Source organism: Molothrus ater, chromosome 6 (genome assembly GCF_012460135.2).
Source record: "Molothrus ater isolate BHLD 08-10-18 breed brown headed cowbird chromosome 6, BPBGC_Mater_1.1, whole genome shotgun sequence".
Taxonomy (NCBI): domain Eukaryota; kingdom Metazoa; phylum Chordata; class Aves; order Passeriformes; family Icteridae; genus Molothrus; species Molothrus ater.
The window spans coordinates 25,759,617-25,784,964 of NC_050483.2; the positions used below are offsets into that span (position 1 = coordinate 25,759,617).

The 25,348-nt window shown below is 39.4% G+C and overlaps 1 protein-coding gene across 5 annotated transcripts in view; it reads left to right on the forward strand.

Moving 5' to 3' along the window:
• The window catches only part of MGA (MAX dimerization protein MGA), a 59,400-nt gene that overhangs the window by 21,124 nt on the left and 12,928 nt on the right, over positions 1-25,348 (forward strand). For 2 of the 5 annotated variants that reach the window (XM_036383741.1, XM_036383744.1), the window contains exons 6-17: positions 2,675-2,803; positions 4,174-4,272; positions 4,860-5,503; positions 6,146-6,503; positions 7,410-7,633; positions 8,461-8,601; positions 9,011-9,086; positions 10,408-10,928; positions 12,405-12,702; positions 14,393-15,016; positions 15,628-15,924; positions 17,330-19,023. In XM_036383741.1, coding sequence (XP_036239634.1) covers positions 2,675-2,803; positions 4,174-4,272; positions 4,860-5,503; positions 6,146-6,503; positions 7,410-7,633; positions 8,461-8,601; positions 9,011-9,086; positions 10,408-10,928; positions 12,405-12,702; positions 14,393-15,016; positions 15,628-15,924; positions 17,330-19,023 — 5,105 coding nt within the window. The remainder of the gene's footprint in view (positions 1-2,674; positions 2,804-4,173; positions 4,273-4,859; positions 5,504-6,145; positions 6,504-7,409; positions 7,634-8,460; positions 8,602-9,010; positions 9,087-10,407; positions 10,929-12,404; positions 12,703-14,392; positions 15,017-15,627; positions 15,925-17,329; positions 19,024-25,348) is intronic. The other 3 variants (XM_036383743.1, XM_036383742.1, XM_036383745.1) reach the window with 3 other exon arrangements.

The window sequence follows — 25,348 nt, forward strand, 5'->3', positions numbered from 1 at the left end:
AGGTGCCTTCTGAAGGGCTTTGAGCAGTTCACAGATACTAAAAAATGGACAAGAAATGTCAAGCATTAGGCTAAGAAGAAGACATCTGAAGAATTTTGATTTTCTTGAGTGGTAATGACCATCATTTCCATCATGTTGGATGGTAATCTGCTGAACTTGTTAAATAGTGAAATTGCAATTCAGCAATGATGGAGATAAACCACAGCTTCTAATTTTTAGAGGGAAAAGAAGACACAGGAAAACTGTTTGCAGCAAGAGCATTGCTACAAGAGATGCAATCTGATTGGGCTGTGAAGTGAATTACACTATGAATACTCTTGTTGTTAGACTTCATTATCATTAACATTATCCATCCCTACCCCTTTAAAGAAGTGCTAAGCCCAGTTGGGCTGAGAACCCACAGCTGGGACTGAGAAAGGGAAAAAGAAGTGGAGGAAGAAGCTGCTTCCTTCTTGTGTAGACTGAGGACATACTGCTGCATGTGGACAAGGAACCAGACTTTCTTCAGATTGCCTTCATCTTCCAAATAATTACAGATCTCTTGCCTTGCAGACTTGAGATCCTGGAAGGAACTGACATAGCAGTTTTGATGTTAACTCTGTTTTGATTCTCAGCAGTGTGGTTGAGAAGTTTAAGATTCTATTTGAGATTCACTGATGAAATGTTGGAGCAGTACCTGAACCCTACAATTGCTCTTGATCTGTGAAGTTAAAAACAGGGTGATGGAGGCTATCTAGATTTTAGAGGCACCAGAATTGCAGGAAAATGCTTCAGAAAGAAGGGAATCCAACTTAAGTGTGTTAAAAGGAAAGTTCCTGCTGGAGCACTGCAGTGCAACGGGATGATTCTTTTAACTGGGCTGATTTGAATCCCTGACTATATTCTTGAAAATTGAAGGCACTGTTGTCATGTTACCTCTTTCAGGTTAATCAGCTGCAGCTGATAAAGATGAGAAAGTTCTTATAGTTCTTCTTTGCTACTGTTTGCTTACAGCAACTGAAATTTAGCAATGCTCTGGAAGTGATAGAAATTCTGAAAAGTGATTATTCACCTGTTGTGTATGGAGATGTCTTTATTGACATAATACTTAACTGTTACCATTTGTTCTCCTCTGGCTGCCTGCTCCTGGCAGCAGTCATTCCATTTTGCACTTCTTGGGCTCATCCTCTTGGGTTTTGTCTTGGGTGTTTTTTACTTTGTGATCCTAAACTGAAAAAATAGATTTTCTGTATGTGTGATGTTCTTATTTTTGTTTTAAGGGTAAAACAAAGATAAGCTTGTTTTTGCAGGTGGCAAAAAGGAGATATTAAAGATAAATAAACTCTGTACTCTTTCAATTTTATTTGAGTAGGAAAAAAAAAGAAATGAATGGCATCTTGACCCTTGTCAGTCGACATATTTTTATACAAAACGTGAGACTGACTTACTTCTTGTTTTCCCTATGTAGATATGAAAATTACATCTCACTAGACTGCCTGTGATGACAGTATCTGTTTAAATAACCATGCTTGAGATTTGTTTCATGTCGATTTTTTTCAGGCTGCTAGTAATCTGGTCACTGTGTTTCCACTAGTGAGCATAAATGTGTACAGCCAGCACAAGGTTTCTGCTGTATGTGCAAATGTGACTTTGTTTCTTGAGCCTTGTCAAGCCCTACATTCTCAGTTTCAAGATGCATACATTTAATATATTCATTTCAAACTTGTGGGCAACAGGAGCAACATTTGAAAGTTTCTATAGCTAAAAGTCAAAATAGAAGTTCTCAGCTCCCAGCTGTGAGCTGAATTTTATTGAGAATGGTTTCTTGAATTCAGTATAACAATATTTCCTGAAAAGGTACAATTTTCCTAGCTTTTAGTTTTCTCATCACTTCTGTATCTATATTATTTCTGCCATTGACAAAAATAGCTTTTCTTACCAAGTAAATCTTTCAGTTTGGCTATTGGGGATTGTTAATGAAGGAACATGTTGATGCCACCACAAATGATTCGGTGCCTTTAACAACACAGATTGTTTAGTTTCTTTATAGCCATTTTTCCCCATTTCAGGTCCAAATGGGTCCTGAAATAGCTGCCTAAACTCATATCATAGCAGTCAAACAAACACACACACATTCTTCAGAGCTAAAATGTGGTTTCTTGTCTCTTATTGCTGGTTGAAGCTGATGTATGTGTGATATATGTTCTTGCTCGAGTTTAGCTCAGTACAAAAGGGGATGTGTAAGTACTGCTGGCAGGCTTGGTAACTTAGGGATATGAAATATCAGTCAGCTGGGTTGGGTTTAGAGAATAACTCTAGCCTTCAAAGATGTAAAGGGTGCCGATTTATTCAGAAAAACAGATAGAAAGTTTTATTATGAGATTTTTTGCAACACTGGCACAATGGTTAATAAATTTCTGTGAAAACTTCAGTAGCAGTCAAAAAAATGATGAAAAGTAATTCAGTTTTTTTCTCAAATTCCCATTGTGTAAAATTTCTTTAATTTATACCTGCTATAAATCCAATGGAAGTAACTGTTATGGCAGTAATGCTTTTTTCAAGTCTCTTAAAATGGTGGGGAAATGCCAGAAAAGCCCATGGTCACTGAACAGTTAATCTTTTAGTGAATATCTTGATTTTCTTTTTCCTAACATCTTGCTTCCTTGAGACATTTACTGTTACTTATTTCTTGTAGTGGGACTGAAGTTGAATTCTGTGGACCCAACAATGAGCATTGATTTGAAATATTTGGGTGTGCAACTTCCTCTTTCCTATTCAAATTACTCTCTGTGGAGCTATCCAGGTACCAACCCCAATTCTCCAGGTGGGTGGAATATGAATTTGCTGTAATCTCAAGTGTCACCTTTTTATTATCAATGAGAAGGAGAGAATGACTATTTAGTTCAGCTTGGTATCTAAAGAGATGAAAATGATACTAAAATGACAAAATAGGAGAACTTCTGTAGATCATTTTGTGGTTACTGGGCAAGGAGTCCTGAGTAATTGTGGTTGGATTATTTTGAGGGTTCCCGTTTTGTGATGGTTGTGATCCAGTAATAGCATCTGTCTATTTTATACTGACCTCTCAAATTGCTCAGAAAAAGATTAAGCAATCTGAATTTGTCTGATATTGCTCACATACCAAACAAAAAAAATGTTGTCTGTCACAGAGTTGAGTATCATAATTTTCCAGAAGAAGGCCTTGAGATGCCACATGGGGGCTACCCTCTAACTTCATGATAATTATTTATTACAAAAGTTGTGACTGACTGTTCTTTTTTAAATTTGCTTTGTATCGAAACAAGTGTATTTCTCATACTGTGAGTCATACTGTGACTGTGGTTCTCATACTGTTGGTAGGTACTGTATTCAATAGTGACCTGGATGGGCAAAGTGTAGCTTATCTTATATGCTTATCTTCTTCTACTTAACTGTTTCTCCCACTGTAGTATTCTGATTACTTAATGTCTTTCTTAATCTACTGCTTTTAGGAGCTGGTAGAGGCAGACATTGAATTTCAGATGGTTTACACTGCAGGAGAGGAAGATTCAATTCAGAAGACCTCAGTCAGCTTAGTGTCCAATGCAATTATTTCTAGCCTAGGAATACGTTAAATGCCCACACAGATCCCTGCTAGTACCTTTACATTCCAACTTAGCTCCCACAGTTGACGCTAACTTGACAGAGATGTAACTGTTTGTCTTTTGTGGTTATTCACTGACCATGCCCCTAATAGATACTCATATGAATTTGACAGAGCAGTGAACATTAAATGAAGTTTCTGCAGGTGTTATAAAAGCCATTGGCCCAACTGAGGGGAGAGAATCAAATCACTTTTCTTGCTGAGTGAAGCTGTAGTATGAGCTCAAAACTGGCTCTTCCATTTTAGCCCGCTAATTAGTTGATTGGCCCATTAGACTTTCAGAGCCAACTGCTTTTGCTAAATGCCAAGGAGACCAAACCAGAAAATAAAGGAAACACTATGTGTGTGGGATTGCAGAGCTCTACAGGGAATTTGGCCTTCTCTTAAGTATTCTGTTAATTAAAAAAACAAATAGAAAAAATTAAGTTGCTTCAAATCTTTTGAATTTGCTGCTGTTCACCTATCCCTGAAAAGGAAGAAGCAGCATTTGCTAAGACACTGATGCAATTAAACTTGGTTCATAAACTGAGGCTAGCTTTCTTCTTTTCCAGATACTGGATTTTCTTTTGTTTCCAGGACAGGAAAGACAAATGATTTCACAAAAATCAAAGGCTGGCGAGGGAAACTTCATGGTGCTTCTAGAAATGAAGGTAAAAAAACGTAAAAAGAGAGAGATCAATGTACATATTTCCAACATGTGGCCATTTTTCCTGACCTTTCATGGACCTTGCTGTTTGGTATTTGTGTCTGTCTTAGTAAGAGATGTATTTTTTTGTATTGAGACTGTTACGATTAAAGAATTTTTTTGTACTGGTACAAAGTTTCTCTCTTCCCTCGTTAATCTCCATTCTTACATTGTCAGAATGGAGATGAATGAGGGAAGAGAGAAACTTTGCTTTTGCTTTATTAAACTTCCTTTATATTGACCCATGAAGTTTTTTGCAGCTTACTTTTAACCCCCCCATTCTGCTGAGAAGGTGAGTGATAGAGTGGCTTGGCAGGCACCTGCAGTCCAGCCAAGGCCAGCCCACCACAAATGCAGGTGTAAGATCTCCACAAAAACAATTGTGCAGGCTGCTGGTTGTATTTCAGAATGGATTATATTTGGTGTGCCTGTATTATATGCTATTATTGTGGAAGAGTGCATTTTTTAGAGCTGTATAATCAAAACTATCCTACCGTGTTTGATTATTATAAAATTTAAGTCCAGGAGTTAAAGTACTCTTCATTTATTTAGGTGGCAGTTCAGAAGGTTCATTGAAGAATCGCTCAGCGTTCTGTAGTGACAAGCTGGATGAGTACCTGGAAAATGAAGGGAAATTGATGGAAACAAGTATGGGATTCTCTTCTGACACTCCCACTTCTCCTGTGGTATATCAGCTTCCCACTAAGAGCACTAGCTATGTTCGAACGCTCGACAGTGTTTTAAAGAAGCAGTCCACTGTAATTCCATCAACATCTTACACATTGAAGCCTGTTCCTCCATCATCTACCTCTAGGAAAACAAAGACTCAAACCAGACAGACATCTACAAACAGTAGAGCAAAATCATCTTACAAACCCATTTTGCCTTCACCTTTTCCTCCAAAGCAGAAGCAGAACTTGTCAGTGTCCGGGGAAAAGTCTGCTAAGCCTGCTAGCAGTTTGAGTAACCAAGCAGATGGTTTTGTGCTGCCAACTGTGGATGAAAATACGTTTCCAAAACAGATCAGTTTGCGTCAAGCACCACAGCATCACCAAGCACCTCGTCCACCAGGTTTGTCTAAATCTCAAGTGAAGTTAATGGACTTGGAAGACTGTGCTCTCTGGGATGGGAAACCACGGACCTATATTACTGAAGAGCGAGCAGACATCTCTTTGGTAACCCTGCTTACAGCTCAGGTACATCTGTAATAGTTTCTTTCTTTTCTGTGCTGTTGCTTTTAATCTACCCGCTTATGGATGATGCATAGCAATGCAGAAAATAAGACTGACGCTTCTAAGGATCATGATAAAGCATGAGATTCCTTTGTGGTGTGTCTTTGCAGTGAAACTTGAGGAATGCTGAATTAGCAGTAGGGGAAAAAGCTAATTGTGATAATAGTGTATTGATACAAATTATTAATAATTGAACTGTTTAAAATTCTCACAATTGAAATTTGAATTAAAACAATTCTTATTCAGTAGCTGCATTTCCTTGCTATTTTCATTTTGATGTTTTCAGTTGAGCTAACCGCAAGAAAATCCTGGTCATGTAACCTGGTTGTCCCATGATAACTTTTGCTTTTTTCACATCCTGCTTATTATCAGGATGGTTTTGCTGTCTCCAGTTGTCTCTCAAAAAACTTCAAATCGAAACTCTGTTCTGTGGGGATTTTGGGGTTTTTGTGGTATAGAGGACAAGTTTTTGTACGTAAACAATGTAGCTCGAGGGGTTTTCTAAATGAACTTCGAACAGCAATTTTGCATATACTTGATTGCATTGTACTAAAATATTCCTCTTATGAAAATTTGAAGTTTATGCTTCTTTAAAACTTTTTTTAGGCATCTCTTAAAAGCAAACCTATCCACAAAATAATAAGACGACGAGCACCTCCTTGCAACAATGATTTCTGCCGACTGGGTTGCATATGTGCCAGTCTGGCACTGGAGAAACGTCAGCCCACCCACTGCCGCAGGCCAGACTGCATGTTTGGGTGTACCTGCCTCAAGAGAAGGGTCTTGCTGGTGAAGGGAGGATCAAAGCATAAGAAAATTATGAAAAAGGCTGTGCGTGGAAGTCTCGTGCTGTTTGGAACACAAGGACAACAGCAAGAGGATGAAGATGGGGAAGAAGAGGGTGATGGGGAAGAAGAGGAGATAAAGCAGAAGGATAGGAAGAAGAGAAAAAGGGTGGAATACAGTGAGTATTGGTGGAGATTACATACAGCAAACCACCAAACTTCATGGGCATTTTTTCCTAGGATGTAGTAGTGATGCCATTTCTAAATCCAGCTTACTTACAGGAAATAATATCTTTTTTTTTAAATTCTTACTTATGTGATCAACATTTTGGGCACTGTGTAGTTATTTATTGAATCAAATAGTTGGAGTTTCTTCTTGGTAGTTTAAACTGTTCAACTCTCCAAATGTCTTTAAAAAGACTATGATAGATATGGGATAATTATTGCTGTCATTGTTGGTAATGTTCACTATTACAGTGCAGTTATCTTTCCTTGTAAACAAGTCATTATCTAGAGGTGCATTTTCAGTTGCTGTATATAGCTGGACTTCCTTGGAAGTATAGTTATTTGTGGTAATTTCAGATCTGGCTTAAGGTATGCTCAGAAAACCAAATTGGTAGAAACTGCCTGTGAATTTACATTTTCAGTTTTTTCCTAACAATATTTTTAGCAATAGCTAACACAAAATATTCTCTGGTGTTCTACTGGAATAAATTAATTCTTCCGTATATCTCCAGTATACCAGTCTGGGATTTTCTTTTTTTTTTTTGGTATTTTGCAATTTTTAAGTAAGCAGCATCAGTGGAGCTCACTTATTTTCAGTGGTTTTTCAGATCTTTTATCACAGTAAAAGTGAGAAATGAGGATTAGTGTACATTTTTATTTTCATTTTTTTTCCTTGTAGACAAATCCCAATCACTTTTGACTAGAATTTGACAGAAGAAAAGCGTCCAGAAGGATTTTCTGGCAGTTTGGATTAGTGATTGCCACATGGCTAGACCTCAAACTCAAACAAAAAATTCTGTTACTGCTGTGTTAAATGGTGTTTTATTTGTAAGTAATTTTTGTTTTTTCTTTTTTTTCAGCTATCTGTGATTCAGAGCCAGAACAACCTGTTAGGAATTGTCCATTGTGGGTGAGGGTAGAAGGTGAAGTAGATCCAGAGCCAATTTATGTCCCAACACCATCTGTTATTGAACCAGTTAAATCTATGGTACTGCCCAACCCAGAGGTCTGGCTTCCTAGTAAGAACAGATCTTCCAGTGGAACAAAACCAAGCAGAATGTACATTCCTAGACCAAATCCAGTGGTAAGAGAAAAAAAAAAAGCATGTTTTTCCTTGTACTGAAAATTAAAACAAATTGTGCTGAAAGCCTCTGTACTAGATGATTTTAGAAAAGTTTGAGGTGAAAGCTTAGGACTGATTGCCTATAGGTGTGTTGATAAGCTAGAATGGATTGATTATATATAGAATTTTACTATGTCCATCTTCTGTTGAGAATTTATTATAGCAGTATGGAGATGTGGAAGGTGATTATGATTAATTTATAGCCTCATTTAAAAATACATTAATATATGCTATTTTTGTCACAGTTTAGTCCTGTCATGTTTGTTAAAGTTAATAGCTACATATTGTAGCCTATATAAGTATGAATTACTTGCAAAAAGTGTTGGGATACAGACACAAAGTGTTCAGTGTAGTTCTGGAGTTTTGGGTTTTTTTTTCTTTCTTGAGGTTTCACTGCCAGTGTTCTAAGAATCTGGGCTTGTGTCTCCCCTCACCTTAGTATCAGAGAAAAGCAACAACAGCAATAGAGGAAAAACAGCTGTAGAGTGTAGTTATATCTGAAGAACAAACATAACAGAGTAGCTATTTAATGTATACCAGATAATGTTAAACAATGCATGGCACTTAGGATTTGTTGTTTCACTTAAAAGAATATCTGAATGGGTTTGAATCTCAGGGAGCTGGTGGTGGCTATGTGATGATACTGAGAAGGCAGATTAGCTTTAAATGCTAGACTTTTCTTTTGACCCTTACTGTTGAAGTTTTTTAGAAAGCAGAGCTGTTTTGTGAATCTGATGTGCATCCAGAACAGAGAAAAGAGGGTTTTATCTCCTTTTTTTTTCTTTTAGATTCGAGAGGAGGACAAGGATCCTGTCTACATGTACTTTGAAAGTTTCATGACTTGTGCAAGGGTGCGACCCTATGAACCCAAGAGAGAGGAGAAAAAGCAGCAAAAAGACAAAAATGATTCACAGAGTTGTAGTGTAAAGGTAAGAGATCACACTGTAACTAGTGTGTATTATAGAATAGGCAGAAATGTTGAAAAATGCGAAGTAATATTTTCCCCAGAGACTCCTACATGACATGAGGGCTTGATTTGCTTTTGTTGGTGGTGGGGCAGTGGAAGGTGGAGCCTAAATCACTTTGCAGTGCTGGTAAACTGACTCTGTTACTGTGATATTACATTTTCTTGTCTGGGGAGATTCCTGTCTGTGACAAATGCATTATTGTGTAAGGCTTAAATGTTCATTGTTAATAGTGCTCTTCTAAGATGAAGCCTGTAACACAGTCAAAGACAGCATATTTCTATGATTCGGGGTGACCTCGTTAATTTTGTGCTGTGATTTTTAGTGTGTAAGATGTCTAGGGTGAATATTTTCTTGCATTTCTTTCTTCTAGCAGGAGCATGAACCAGAGCTTCAGTCTCCTGAAAAGGCAACCTGTGAGGTAGACAAAGACAAAGATACATCAAGAGGTAAGAGCTGAGTCTGGAGTATAATTCCACTTATTAGTTACATGTTTTTGTAGTTTTTCTTTAAAAACCAGTAGCTACTGATGAAACAGAAGTAGGTTTGCTGGTGGAGTCGTTACAGTTGTTAATAAAAATCTTATGCATACAGCTTCCTGTTTTCGTAGCAGCAGATGGAGATACAGCAGACTAAATATCCAGTGCTTGCTGCTGCTCTAAGTGTAAAATGACCAGTGCCGCCAGTAGCTTGTTTAGCAATAAAGTGTAAAACTGCAGAGTTGTCTTCAAGACAGATGATTAGATACTTGGAAAGGAATGGAGATGAACGGCTTTGCTTTGTGGGGGTATTTTTGTCTTCCACTTTTTTCTTTACTATCGCTTTGTAGTTACTGAAGAATTAAATATCTAAGTAGCACTGGGAGGATGGGATCCTCATGTTCTTCCCATAGAACTGGTTGGGACAAGGAATTGTTTGATGTTGAATTTGTTCAAGTTGAAAAATTGAAGTTTTGCTGTGTTAGTGATTCTGGGTTTGAGTTTCTAGCTTGTGAAGAAATAGGCTAGACATCCATGTTCTCTTTCCATCTGAAGCGGCCCAAATCATGTTGCAAGCCTTAAATGAGACATACACTAGAGGCATTGTGTCATCCACTTAAGAACCATATCTGCCTTTTTGAGCTGATCTTTTTACTGTTTAATGTATACAACAGCACATGCTACATTTAAGGATGGGAATGGAAAAATAATACAATTAGTTGAAAATGCTGGTGCATTGGTAGGTGAAATTAAAATGGCCAGGACACAGGGATCAACATCCTTAGTTTTGCAAAAAAAGAGCATTGTAGCTCTAATAACAACAAAAGGTCACGCTTCTGTTTACACATCTTCTGCAAAAGACAGTTCTGCTAGTGGCATGTCCCCTTATGCCATTGTAGGACATGGGTGCTTTTCTGACTCAAAGAGAAAAGTGCCATCTCTTGAATAACCAGTGATGCTTTCTACCATGTTGGTGTGTTTGGAGAATATTCACCCATGTATTGAAACAACCGGGCTTCGTTTAGCTTGTGATGCAATGGGATACAACATGACGTGGTATGGCTGCAGGGATTGAACCGTGAGAAATAATTACATTAGTTTTGCAGTGAGTTTTTGCTTGTTTGTGAAGCTCTGCAAGGGAAAGATGATGCTTTGAACAGTTCTTTTACTTGCTGTTGGCCTGCAGCTGAATGGAGCTAAGGGTGGAGGTGTGGGCAGAATGAAATTGTTTGACTATCCAGGTACTTAAAATGCCATAGCATTGCAGAAACCTATTTCAATTCTTTCTCAGAGAAAAGCTGGTGTTCTTCCCGTAGTGAGGGGGACTCTTTCTCCACCTCCTATGTTCATCACACCACTCAAGGTGAACCAACCAAACTTATCGAGATTATCTCTGACTGCAACTTGGAGGAAGATCACAATAAGATCTTGACCATCTTATCACAGCATATCAACAGTAATGCACCACAGTGCCTCAAAGTGGGTAGCTTCATTATTGAATTGGCTTCGGAATACAAGGCCCAGGATGAGAACCATCCTTCTGTCTGCTCCTCCAGAGTGAAAATTTCAGTGCCGTCCTACCAGGACAAGGACGAGAAGCCTGAGATCCCTGTCTTGGAGACTCCTGATAGCACAGTGGCGGCATGCAATAACTCAGAAAATGTAAAGGTCACGCAAGCAGACCCAGCGGACAAGCTGCGGGAGAAGCTGCATGGGGGCAAAGGCTTGCCTTTTTATGCAGGGGTTTCTCCTGCAGGAAAGCTGGTTGCCTACAAATGCAATGCTAATACGAGCCCCTCGGGCTTGATTCAGGTGGGTCTCTCTGCCTTTACTGTGGAGATTAGATGCAGTTTCATCCAGTACTATCCCAGAACTCCTTGACATGGAGAGCACTCTTTAATATGTCTTTTGCCTATCCAGATAGTATCTGGTGGCATTCCTCTCCATAAGCTTATCCCTTTCAAGATTTACTCAGTAACAGGAAATCTGATCGAAATCCTGAAATCTGATGGTTTAACTTGTCTTTTTGGCAATTTGGGTCTTATTGACCCAAGTGCAGAATCTCTTTCAAGATCTTTTCAATTCTTTGTGAAACCCTCTGAAGGTGCATTTGACACATAATGTTTCTAAGTGAATGATTGTATGAGTCCACAGAAAGAATATTTTCTGGGGAAGTATACACTGTGACAAAACTTTAAAATGAAAATGTAAACATTAAAATTGCTTTTTGCTACAGCTAACTGTTAATCTTCACTAACAGCCTGAATCTTCTTTGTAGAATATATATTTTTCATTAGGAGACTTTATAATCCTAAATTTACAGGGTCTTTTCCCTGCAGTTCTATGTTGCTGACATGATGTTAAGAATTAGTAGTAGGAACTACAGGATTAGGATGAAAATCCTTTTCTTCCATCATAGCTATTTGTGGTTATAGTAAAGCCACTTTGAGGAAAATTATATGAATTAGAAAATCAGAGTAAAATATGTTTTCATGACACCTTGCAGATATGACACCCTCAGAAAGAGAAGCTAGTGGAGAGAAAAAGGTGAGGAGATTTCTTACCTTCAATAAAAGTTGATCAATAAAAACTACTGTTTATTTAGTAGTGTCTTAAATACATTTGGCTTTTAGAAGGTATTATCAAACAATGTGAAAGCAAAATGCAGCACTACCAAAACTTCCCATTGTCCACTAGGCATAAAGCCTGACATTCAGCAAGATGTTCTGGTTTTTTCCTGTGCAGTCTGTTACCACTACAGCTTGGAATTTTAAGTTAGGGAAACTCATCATGCCTTAATTACAGTATCAGACAACAGTGTGGATAAGGAAAAAGTTGATGCAGCTTTTACAAGCTCTTTAAAGTTTTGTCTCAATGTATATGTCATCAGTATTCTTTCTTTTGTGATGCTAGGTCTTAATTAGGTTTGAGAATTTTATCCAAAATTGTCCTTCAATTAGGGAACCTTTTTTTATTCAGGACTACAGCATAAGCATGGGACAGGAAAAACAGCTGCTAGCTTCATTCTTACCTAATTTCAGTGATTTCACATGTTCCTTGGACTCTCTGGTTTTATATGAGTCTGAGCAGCATTTAAAATCTGTATTACAAAGATAAAACAAGGGTTGTTTGAAATTCTCCTGAGCAATGAGGAAATTAGGAATTCCCAGTCGGAATTGCAATGGTTCTTTGAAAAGGACATTTAGAAGTCCCACAGAATGAAACACTTCTCCAGAAGTGATGAATTAGCGTTCTTTTCACAAAGTTTCCCTTTTCCCCTTTTTTCAGGTTAATGATAAAAGGTATCCTCAGGCCAAACTGCTTTTGGGACAGATGGGGGCATTGCATCCTGCCAATCGGCTAGCAGCTTATATCACAGGCAGGCTGCAGCCCACAGTACTTAATATTGCAGCCCTCAGTACTGTGATCTCCAAGGTAGCACCCAGTGCTAAAACTCCTGCTTCTGGGACACCATCAGTCCAGGGGCCCACAACATCAGCTCCTAAAACTACATCTTCCACCAGCAGTCCTTCAACCCCCACTGTGACGACTCTGAAAACCCATGTCCCAGCACAGAGACAGATAGGTAGGTTGGAACTTATTACTGTGTTTTAAATTGCGTGAAGCTGAAGTACAGAGTGAGTGTACAGCGTTAATGTTGATTTCTGTGCAACAGTGCATGCTGCCTTTGGCTGCATTGCCTACCTAAGATGCCTCTGCACTAAATAACCTCAAAGCAGAAAGTTTTGACTTCAGAGTAAGATTACAGATGTTGACTATTAGTTGTTTTATTAATGCTACTAGTACATATTTTCAAGAGATGAGAGTGGATGGATACTCTCCAAATACAAACTGGAATTTTTGGAGTTTCGTTTCTGTAATTTTTAATTGCTTTTCATCAAACACAGAATAACTTCAAACAAGTAAAGTACCACTAATACATGGTTCTTCACTGATTAGATTTTCGGTTGATGTTGCACTCATAATTCTTGTGACCGCCAAAGATGTGTGAAGCAGCAGTGAAAGACAAGATGGTCCAAATCTGGATTAGTGAAACAGCAGGTGTGCAGCCAATAACCACGCCAGTCTCTAATCTCATTGGATTTCACAAGCTAAACAGGGTTGGATTTAGACAGCACTTTGAGTTTAAAAAAAAAAACAACAAAACTGGAAGATTCATGAGTTACTTGTGTATCTGAGTTGGTACTGAAATGGTTAACCCAGTGTGGCAAGAGAGGAAGTTGCCCTTAACTATTACATTTTGCATGACTTTAAAAAGAGAAGACTAGTACCCACCCACATAATCCCACCCAGTATTTAAAGATCTGAAGCTTTGCAAGGGAAAAGGATGTTTCCTGTGTCCTGGAAAAACTTTAATTTCTGATTGATAATCTGTTTTTCTTTCTGCCTAAATTTTCTTTGCCGTGTAAATGGGTGTGTTGTTTTTCTTGTCCTGTAATAAAACTTGTCGTTCTGTGTGTTTATGCAGTATGAAAGAGCTGGCTGTGTTTCATTGGTGGGTGAAGTCATTGCAACATATGTGATTTAAGTTTAAAGTACTAGTTCTGGCATAATCTGGGTTAAGAATGCTGTATGCATAAATAACTGCAGTGTTTAAGTTGGTCTTGGTCCATAATCTCTATGCTGCTGTACTCATCTGTAGGCATCTGGGGTGATGTAAATGCAGTATTCTGGTCCCTTGGAGGGTAAGGGATGAGGTAAAGGATCTTCCTAACAGTGATTCATTTCCATTGGTTAAATTTGTTCCATCTAGTCTGCAGTTGTTTGGATGTCAGTGCAATTAGAAGCGGAAGCTCTGTATCCTTCCCATCCCTTTCCCCTCTGCCTGTGTAAGATGAATACAGTAGAAGGGGGATGAAAATCAAGAAGCAGTAAAAAATGAAAGATGACACAAGCTGTTACACAAATAATTTGATGTTTAGAAAATACTTAGAGCCCATTATTTCACTTAAATGTTTATTTTCCTGCACTGTTAGTTAGGATTGTCCATAGTTTCACGATTAAGAACAACCCTTCAAAAGCTAATTCTTCTGTGTATCTGGGAAGAAATGCAGTAAAAAGCTACAGTAGTGGAATAAGGCAGAGGTCTTTCTAACATGTAAGGCATATCCAGGACTACCATAAAGGTTTTGATTTAATTACAAGGTACACAGAAAAAGGAGGCTCAAATTCATGCTGAAATTACAGTTGTAGCACCTCATGAAAGGCAAAGAGGAAATCTATTAAAATTTTGACCTGCAAGTTTTTATTTGCAGCTGCCCGACCCTCACCTGGTGGTGTGTTTGCCCAGTTTGTGATAAACAAAGCAGGAGCTCTGCAGCAGAAGGTTCCTGGAGCGAGCACACGCCAGGCAGCCTCAGGAAGACAGTTTCTGAGTATCAAGCCCACACCAGTCACGGTTATTGCTCCCATGGTTCCTTCAGTGCCATCTCCAGCTCTGTGCACAGTCACTTCTGCAGTCACTGCAGCTACCACCACTTCTCCAGTTACTGTGGAAAGTACCAGTGTAGCAGCATCTACTGTGACCACTCCTTGCCAGACAAAAGCTGGTGAACCTCCCTGCTCTCCTCCTGCAATTGCAGTTACAGCTGCTCCTGCAACACCTGGAATCAGCACCTGTACTACTCCATCCACCACTCCTACTGCTACTGTGAGCACAACAAAAACAACAGGGATTATTGCAGCAGTAGCAGCTACATCATTCCCAAAACCTGTAGTAACACCACCAACTGTTACTTGTGCTGCTGTCACAACATCCACTTCCACAGTTGTACTGACAACAGCTGCAGCAACTACGCCTGTGGTGACCACACTGACTTCCTCTGCTGTCTCTGTTCCAGTGATACTATCAGGAGTTAATTCAAGTCCTCCAAAAAGAGGTAATGCTTAGGTGCTTTGGATTATTACTACAAACCCTTGGTTTTTTTTAATTCTGCTTCTTTTCACAGCAATGATACAGTCTGTGTCTGGTTTCAATTTAAATATGGACTCACTTGCCTTGTCCCCCTTTCAAAAACAGGGTAAAAAGTCCTATTCATCACCCTAATGTCATCTCTTAAGTTACTTTTTGTATTCCTGTATATCAGTCTGTGCTGGTAGAGAAAGGAAAAAAATGTAACTATCTGGTCAGTGACTGCTATGAAGTGAGCACGAAGCATCACATCATCCCTTGACCTATAGACATATATAGCACAGTTATAACTGCTAGAATTTCATGGTTGGCACAGAGTTCAGGAATTAGGTAGGGAATTAGTGTCCTGTGTCATGGTTGAAAAATGTCAGTGGAACTACACGGAAAAAACCCAAAACTGTTTTGACGTGGTTGTTTCCATGCATTCTGTGGATAAAAAGAGAAAAACTTGCTTTCAAATATTAAAAGAGATGCAGTTGTTTCCAAAATATTTGCACTTGTATTTATTAAGAATAATGCTTGATTTGTAGGCAGTCTCTTAAAGTGATTTTTTTTTTGTAACTTGTTAAAATATTTCAGAAGATGCTGTTCCACAAGCTGCAAGTAAGACTCCCCCAAAGATAGCTCCTGGAACAGACAAACGTGTTGGACCTCGATTACTGCTGATTCCAGTGCACCAGACAGCCTCTGCTCTGCGGCCACTGAACACGCAGGTGGCACAGAGGCAGAAGATGGTCCTTCAGCCCCTGAGGAGCCCTGGGGCTGTGAACCTGTTCAGACATCCCAATGGGCAGATCATCCAGCTTGTTCCCCTGCAGCAGCTTCGAACTGCGGGTGCTCAGCCCAGCGTGCAGCCAGTGATGCTCCGCAATCCAGGTATGAAGTCCAGTGCTTCTTTCACAACTGACTGGTGTGTTACTCAGAAATGAGCAAGGAGATAAATGTCTCTGTGATGCTTTCACCTGCTGAAATTAATTGAACAGGGTCTAATTTGTTTCTGTGTGACTAGTTGAAGAACACAGTGTAATTATTCAGCTGCAATGCAACTTAAATACCATGTGTATAATATTCAGAAATTGCAGTTAATAGCTAAGTCAACAAAATTTGGGAGGAAGTAAAAGAGCCTATGTGTATGCGTGGCAGTGGAGCCATGTCCATTGTACTGTCACAACTTACAGGACTTGACCTGGTGATTCGAAAACATTTCTTGTTGGAGATTCTCTTAAAGAGAATGAGCTGTTACCCATGTTTCATTGGAATGCTGCTCTGTTTTTGTTAGGTTTCCAGGTTGGTTAGTGTGTTTACAGGAGATATTCAGATTAAATGTTATACTACAATACGAAATTGCCAGGTTTTTTTCCTCCTTAAGAGTGTGGGAAGAAAAATAAGTGTGATTTTCAGCTTTTTCTCTAGTACACAGTGGAAGACAGGGTTGGAAGATTTAGAAGTTGCAGGTTGGTATGCTGTTGTACGTATTTATAAATTCTAACCCAAATGTACTTTAAATGCAGGTTTACTCTTCTGTTCTCCCTGTTTCAAAACACACTTTAAAGAGAGGGAGTTAGAGTGGGGTGGAAGGGAGAGCAGAAGCAAGCACAGTAGATAAAACTGTGGGGAGGAGAGCAAGCAATGCTGAGATTTAGTTAAGGTTTGAGCATGAGGTGTAGTAAAGAATCAGTCAACAAGTTTATTTAATTTCTTTCTGTTTTGAGGCTCTTGCTGAACAAGAGAAACTAGTTGCCAGTTGGTAGTATTTTTTCTCCTTGTTTATGAAGTGTTGAAATGCTGCAGAAGAATTCATAAAGGTAAAATGTGGTAGTATAACTGTGTAATTTTGACATAGTTTTTCCTCTTTGGAAGTCTTTTATCGAAAGAAAAGCAAAAATATTTTAAAATTAAATACTATTTTTTACTTTCTTTTTTTCTTTAAAAAACCCCAGTTTCCTCGTTTTCCAATAAATGTAAAATGGGACAATAAAATGCAATACTTTAAATGCTATGTCTTTTTTGATCAAAAAGCTCAATGCTTGAACTTAACATCAAGTCTGTTAGTTTTAGAATGGCCAATTCATGTGTTTTATTGTGGTGTTACTTAAAAAAATTCAAGTTTATAATGTCTTTATGCAGGACCAACTTTTCCACTGAGAGCTTGAGGTCAAACACCTGATTCCATTATGATCCTTGAGAATGGAGTCTGTTTCTAGTACAGCATCAAATACTAAAACTGGAAGAAAAAAGCTGCTTTGAGAAAGTCTCAGTTGATGTTTTGTTTTCCTCACAGGATCTATTGTAGGAATCCGGTTACCTGCACCTTCCAAGCCTCCTGAGTCACCCGTTTCTCCCACTTCCTCTGTGTCTTCCACTTCTCCTGCTGCAAATTCAGCTGTACAAACTGCAGTACCCAAGTTATCCCCCCCATCCAACCCAGCCACTCAAGCATCTTCTCTTCTTCCTTCAGTAACAAGTTTTGTGTCACAGGCAGGCACTCTGACTCTGAGGATCGCTTCCTCTGCTGTCAGCAATGTCACAAACCAAACAGCCTCTGAGTCTAAAATAGCCTGCAGCTCGGCTGGTCTGTCAGCCACCACCGCTAATCTCATACCTTTACAGTCCGGAAGTTTTGCTTTACTTCAGCTCCCAGGACAGAAGACTGTGCCAAACTCTATTCTTCACCATTTTGCATCTCTTCAGATGAAGAAGGATTACAGGAAAATATGCAAGAAAGAGGACTCAGGTGCTGCTCAGCAGAAGGAGAATGGGAAGGCTCAATGCTCAGGTGACACAGAAGTTACAGAGTCTGATGTCACAGTGCCACATGGGAAACAAGAAGATGAGTTGTCGATTAACCTGTCAAATGCTGTTGAAGAGTCAGCATCTGGCACCGTCACACCTAGTGGTGATAGAAATTCCACTGCATTAGAGATAGTGGAGAAGAACTCAAAGGTGCTAGAGAGTTCTTGTGATAATAGCTTTTCTTCTCAGCATGATATTTCTGCAGATGTCATATCATCTGACCATTCGTACATCAGTGAGAAGCCAAATGATGAGGAAGAAAAAGGGGCTTCTGAAGAGAAAGAGGATTCGGTCAGATCTGAAACTGTTGTGGAGGCAGTTTCAGCTAACTCTGTTTGTGGGTCATCAGATGAGTCTTTGGTTGCTCCTCTGGATAATGCACATTCACAGAGTCTTGAGAATTGGGAGGCTGCACAGTTGAGGAACCATGGGAAGGAACAAACACATGCTGAATGGGAGGAGAAACCAGTAAAAGAGGAGGAAGAAGAAGATGCACAGACACAGATGGGTGAGGACAACAGAGCAAGTTCTGGGCAGTTACATAGTCAACAAGGGCAAGATACACAGGTGAAGATCAAGGAGGAACAAAGTGAGACTGAACTGTTTGAGAACAAACAAGAATTCCAGGATGATGCTGCACAGCCAGATATGGAAAGGAGGGCGTACAAGGGCTCTATAGAAGTGGAAAATATAGTAGAGAAAACAAGAAGTAGGTCTGAAATTGGTTCTGCAAAAGAACTGGATAATGCTTCAGGAGAAGAGCATAGAGTTGATATGGAGGAAGGCAAAGGAAACATAGCTAGGCAGGAAGGCAGTAAAAGCAAAGAAAAAGGTGCTTGTGATTCTCTGGAAGAAATGAAAACAGGCCATGATATTCTAACACATGTTAACAGTTCTTGGAGCAAAATATCTAGCATTGTACCCCCTTTAGAAAATAGAAGTGAAGTAGATAACAAAGCTGATACATCAGAGAAAAGTGACTTCCTGACAGCACCAGAACAGAGGGCACACAAAAAGGATTACATGCCCACTATTGATATAACTGCTGATGATATGGAAGAGGATGAAGAGGAAGATGAGGAAGAGGAAGAAGAGGATGAAAAAACTGATGATTCTGCTGATGAGATGCTGGATGGTGCTTCTGACTTCCCAAGTGAAGAGGAAATAGATGTTGAAAAAGTGGTAAGCATGTAGCTATTTATGAAGGGATTTTTTTTTCTTTTCTTTTTTTTTTTTTTATTGACCAACTAACATGTCATAACCCATGGATTTGAAAGACAGAGTATGATGTTTGTGTTTTGGACTTTAGTTCCTTTAGGAAGTGTAAATTTGGTTTCCAAGTGGAAATATCTTTCGTTTCTTAGTCGCATGCTTTTTTTTAGGTAGCAGTGTAGTGGCCTTGTAGAAATTGCCTGGTTTTCAGATAACAGGAGTTCTATTGAACGATTTGTTATAGAACTGTTTCGGGTTGTCTTCCTCCAGTATTTACTCAAATAATTTGCTTACTTGTAAGCAAATTATAACTTAATGATCTAAAAATGTAGTGGCCAGCCTAGTATTTCTGTTATTTTAAGATGTTTCCTTCTATTTAGTTTTTGTAGCCTTAGTTAACATTTATTTCTGAAAGGAGTATTTTAATCCATTCTTGAATTCCTTTTTTAAGTAAATACATTTAAATAGTATGTGAGAGCTGTCATTCCGTATTTAATAGAAAAAAAATTGCTCCAAAAGTCACAGAAAAGGGTAAAACTTTGTGGTTAGTGTAGTTAAGATACATTTAGATTTTAATGCTCATAAAATTCCCATCAAATATAACCCAAAAATTAAAATAAAGTAATCCAGTGTGTAATTCCTTTACTTCTTACATATCACTACATGACTTAAGAAACAGTGCATTGTTACTTAAAATTATGAAGCTGTTGTTTTATGAATTAGTCAATGGACATATGAATTAAGATAGCTGTTTCTTGGAATGAGATACAAGTGAAAAGAGAAGGATTAAACTGGAGAAGTTGAAAAACAGACAAATTAAAAATAGGAGAGATAATGGTTGTGTCTTCAGGATAGAATTCTTTTGGTCCTTTTGTGTTAATGTAATCCTCTTGCAGTTGAAAATCAGACTAGAGTTCTTTGGTACAAACAGGTCTAGAGGATTCCTAGAGCACCTGGGCAATAACTTCTTGGTACAGGTACTACAGGAGCCAGCTAGGAAAGGTGCCCTCCTTGAACTGCTGCTTAGTAACACAGGTTTCTGAGTGAAATGGCAATGGTGTCTTGGCCACAGCAGCCACGAAACAATCCAGTTCAAATCTCTGGTGAGAGGAGGAAAAGTGCCAGCAAGACTTCAACCCTGGATATGAGGAGAGCAGACTTCAGGCTGCTCGAGGAACAAGTTAGGAAGGTCCCTGAGGTTATCCCCCTAGCTGACTGGTTGGAAGCCAGTTGATTCAATCTTTTTGATTTCAGTAAAGCTTTTTCTCCTTTATGTCACAGGATCCTTCTAGACAAAATATCCAGCACTTGTCAGGATAAACACGTCAAGTGATGAGTGAGCAACTGGATCATGGGTCAGGTGTGAAGGGTGGTAGTGAATGGGGTAACATCAGACTGGTGACTGATCACTAGTATGGTTCCCCAGGGCTCCATCCTCAGGCCTGTGCTCCTCAGCATCTTCATAAATCATGTGGAGGCAGGACTGGAAGGGATGCTTTGTAAGTTTGCCAGAGATGCAAACTGGGAGGAGCTGTTGACTCTCAAAGGCAGAGAGGCCCTGCAGAGAGACCAACCATGTGAAGTTTAACAAGGGCAGGTGCCAGATTCTGCACCTGAGATAGGGCAACCCTGGGTTTACAAACAGCCTGGAGAAGGAGAGGCTGGAGAGCAGTGCCATGGAAAGGGACCCAAGGGTCCTGGGCTGTGGCAAATTGGGTGTGAGTCAGCAGTGCCCTGGCATCCAGGAAAGTCAAGCTTGTCCTGGGGGGCATCAGGCACAGCATGGCCAGCCAGGCAAGGGCGGGGGGGGGGGATTGTCCAGCTCTGCTCTGCTCTGCACTGAGGTGGCCTCACCTCGAGCCCTGTGTGCAGCTTAGAGTGCCACTATATATAAAGGACATTAAGCTGTTGGAAAGCATCCAAAGGAGGGCTGTGAGGGTGGCAAAAGGCCTTACAGGAGTGAGGAGCAGCTCTATAATGAGTGGCTGAGATAATTTGGTCTGTTCAGCCTGGAGGAGACCGAGGGGAGACCTCATTGCAGTCTGCAACTTCCTCATGAGGGGAAAAGGAGGGGGAGGCACTGATCTCTCCTCTGTGGTAACCAGTGACAGAACCCATGGGAATGAGATGAAGTTGGGTCAGGGGAGGTTTAGATTGCATATTAGGAAAGGGTTTTTCACCCAGAGGGTGAGTGGGCACTCGAACAGGCACCCCAGGGAAGGGGTCCCAGCACCAGCCTGACAGAGTTTAAGAAAATGGATAATGCTCTCAGGCACGCGGTGTGATTTGTGGGGATGATGCTGTGCAGAGCCAAGAGATGGACTTCAGTGATCCTTGTGGGTCTCTTCTAACTCAGGATATTCTATTATTCCATGATAGCCAAGTGAACAACTCTGGCTTTTAGAGAATCTCTTCAACTTCCAGAAAAATTGACTAATCAGTTCATATTCCAGCTTGCTCTTCTCAGACAAGACAATAGCATCTCAGCTGCATGAAGGTGAAGTACAGATGTTATTTTTGGAAGTCCCTTTTAAGTGGAAAACTGAATTGTTGCTGCCTTGTCTTCAGTTAGGTGGTGGCAGTTTCATATGTCCTGTATCCTTTAATAACTTGAGCAGAGTTATTAAATTTTGAGAACCACTGTTAATTCATTCTTGATGCCAGATAAACTTCTCTGACATGGTAGTCCTAGGAATTTGTTGGTGAACCAACAATAGTGCAATAGTGTCTAGGTCACAGAGTGGTCTTCTATCAAGGTTGGTGTTTGAAAACTGTTTTCTTTCATCCTGCAAAAGGATGATGAAGCAAATGAGTAATATTAGAGATTATAAGAAATATTTGTTTTGGAAGAAACATACCACACAGGTTTTGACTGATATGGCTTGGAAAGCCATGTAAAGGTATGTCTTTACTGCAAGCTCACACAAATACAACAAGCTAGTTTTGGTTCTAGAGCAGTAAAGCTGAGGAATGAGATCTCAGGGGGCTGTAAAAACCTGCCTGGAATTTGGATTTGTTAATTGCTGTTGCTGGCTAGTTGAGTTAGCACATCAGTGCCTAATGGAGAAATCAGTTTTGGAATTAAACTTGTTATTTTTCACTGGGATGTACTCTTCTCTCATCATAGTGCTTACAAGACAAGCTGCACTGGTATTTTTTGTTGAACTGGATGAAGTCAGATGATGTAAACAGGCTGGTAGAGGATATTTATCTGCTTCATTAAACTAGTGGAAACAGAAGCAAAGAGTATGTGCATGTCCACTAGCAGTTTTGTTTAGTGGAAATACTTAAGACAGCTCTTCTTCTATTAGTTTGGAATGTGGACTGGTTTTGGTTGCTCAGCAAATGGCCATTTAAACCTTAGAGAACTCCAGTGAGAGTCAGGAAGATTGCTGCCTACCTGTAGTAGCTATTAGTGTTTATTCTTTAGCACATTTTCCCACTCTGCTTAATTGTTCTTAGTTTTGCACATCAGTGCCCTTCAGAGTACCTTCTTACCTTGTGCTGACTTTGTGTCCTTGACATAGAGACTGTTCTCATCTCTGGTCAACAGAAAGAAGGTTCCTGAGATGGTATCTTTTCCTTTTTGCATTTCCTGCCCTGAGTTGCATCAAGACAAGCTTAGGATGGTTAATCATTATGGGTTTGGTGATATGAATAAAATTTTCTGGGAATATCTGTAGAAGCAGACTAATGAGTATCGGGACCTGCTGTCTGAACAAATTCAAGTGCGATGGTTTGGGAGGTGATGTTAAACTCTTGATCTCCAAGGCAGGATGATTGCACATGGAGTTCCTGCTGAGAAGGACTGCTTGGCCTGGGCTCCTGATTGTTCACAAGTCCTTGTTGGCGTAAGCCAAGACCATGCCAGGGTTTGTTCTGGTACTGTAATGCTACAGATAAGAGTCCCATGGTTCAGCTTACTACTCTAAAAACAATTTCTGTGTCTGGCAAGGTACTGCATTGTAAGTGTTGTTTAAAAGTGTTTTTCAGTCATTCTTTTTCTGAGCCAAACACTGAAATTATAAGGACTGTTATCAATTATTATAAAATAGTAAGCTTCATACTAAGTGCAAGTTACATTTTGTGGACAATATAAATTCTAACAATCTCTTGCATGTTGTCAGCTTTTAGCTCAGAGCATGTGTGAAACCTGCAGACATTGTAGCACATAAGGCAGCTTTAGAAATTGCACATTTACTTAGGTAATGTGTAATGACATCCACTGTCTTGTAACCTCTTCCCTCAGCACTATTGCTGAGGATCCTCTACCATCAGTAATTTGCTCTTTAGGTATCAGCAGTAGGGGTTTAGGCTGCCTGGAACAGACAAAAATCAGAGCAGAGGGCTTAGAAACAGGCATTGTAATGAAGAGAGGGAAAAATGCTGTAATTTCCATAACAACTTCAGAACTCTGTTGTAGAATGGTATTGCTCCTCTGGTGTCTTCATTCTATAAGGTATTTCACCCTTACTCAAAGGCATTTAGAATTTATGTAATTACAGGAAGTAGTTGGGAAATAGTATGAATTGAGTGATGCTAGAAAGGTAGGGCTTCCACAGGCATCTTCAGGAATCATGCTGGGCTATGGATAATGTTCAGCCTATGGCAGATTGGCAATACTTCTATAGGAATAGCTGTTCTTAATGTCAGAATTACTTACTTCTGGTGATCTTCATGATTGTGATATTTTCTTGTTGCTGGGAGTTCAGGGGTAGAGAGGAAAGATCTACGAACCAGAAGTATTTTCCCCTTTGTTGCTGGATGTAAGAACAAAAAAATTAATTACTTCTGTTTTTCATATGTCCACATTCAGAATGTGTAAACTTTTAAGATGTTAAGTTCTTGGTAGCCAGTGGAGTTTTTTACTTCTGTTTTATTTTGTCCATCTTTCATGAAAAAGATCTGTTTTATTTTGTCCATCTTTCATGAAAAAGATACCACATATTGGGTTTTGAATACCATTTTTTAATATGATAGTATACAGACTGTTGCAATTCTAGAGCAGCTCTAGCCTTGAAAATTGCTATCAATCCTTTGATTAGCCCAGTATAACTTACCAGCACTGGAAAGCCTTATGACAGCAGTGTTTCTATGGTAAGCTAATTTCCTGGGTGCTTTTCCTGTTTCTCTCTGGATTATAGCATCTTTTTTGAACCACCCTGCCAGACCATGTTTCCTGCAATGCAATGATGTCCGAATGTTGTTAAGACAGAGTAGACCTGCCCACTGAACAAAACCAGTATGCATCTCTTGCACTTAAGAGTCACAGAAATGGTACTGTATAAAGTGGAAAAGCTTAGAGAAAGTATCAGGAGGCTTTCAGCATCAAGGTGGATTTATAAATGATCCAAGAGAGCAGGCAAGAATGTGAAGTGCTCTTTATATAAAGAAATAGATCAATGTTGGCACTACCTCTTGTACATGGAGTATTTTCAACATAATGGCAGTATCTCTTCAGTAGTTCTGTGATTTGAATCGTATATTTGTTTGAGTAGTTTTTGTTTAGTCAGGGTAGTTCAGGGAACTGGGTAAAATAAGAGTAGAGAATGGAAGTGTTACCACATTTTCTTGCTTAAGGAGAAAGAGTTCTTTGTTGTAATCAGACCAAAGATTGTAATGTAAAAAACTTCACTACAAGCTGTAATACAAACAATTGGTTGAAAATAGGCATGTTTTCATGGGAGAGGGGTATCACCTGGATTTACAGATGACCACAGGATTGGTATTTAACTCTTTCTGTTGCTACAGAACTGCAGTTGTTCCTTATCTCTCTCCTCACAAAATAGCAAGTTTTCTTGGTCAGGCAAGCATGGAGAAAACATACTCTTCAGAATATAAGAAATATGTAAAATGATTGGGCAGCATTTTGACAGCATTTTGGAAAGAGCCAAAATCTTACTCGTCATCATGTAAACAGTTTGCTGTGCGATCCAAAGAAGCCTGACTGTATGATATCATGACTTTTGCTATCTTTGGTATGAGAGACCATTACTAAGGTGGTAACTATTTCAAACTCTGTAAAAAAAGTCAATTAGCAAGAATCTATGGTATTAGGTTGTAAAGACAGTTTAATCTTACTTGAAAATGGAGGCAGGAAAATTCTGCCTTGTGAAAGCTTTTGTCTCAGCCATAATCATAATAAGAACATTAAGGACAAAGATGGGTTCTGCCCTTACCAAAATGCATTTTACAGAGTTGCTAGTGGGAGGAATTCCTGGAGATGACAGTTAAAGTAATCCCCTGCTTAGCACCGTTTACTGGCCAGTAGCTGGAGATGTTGATTCCTTGATGG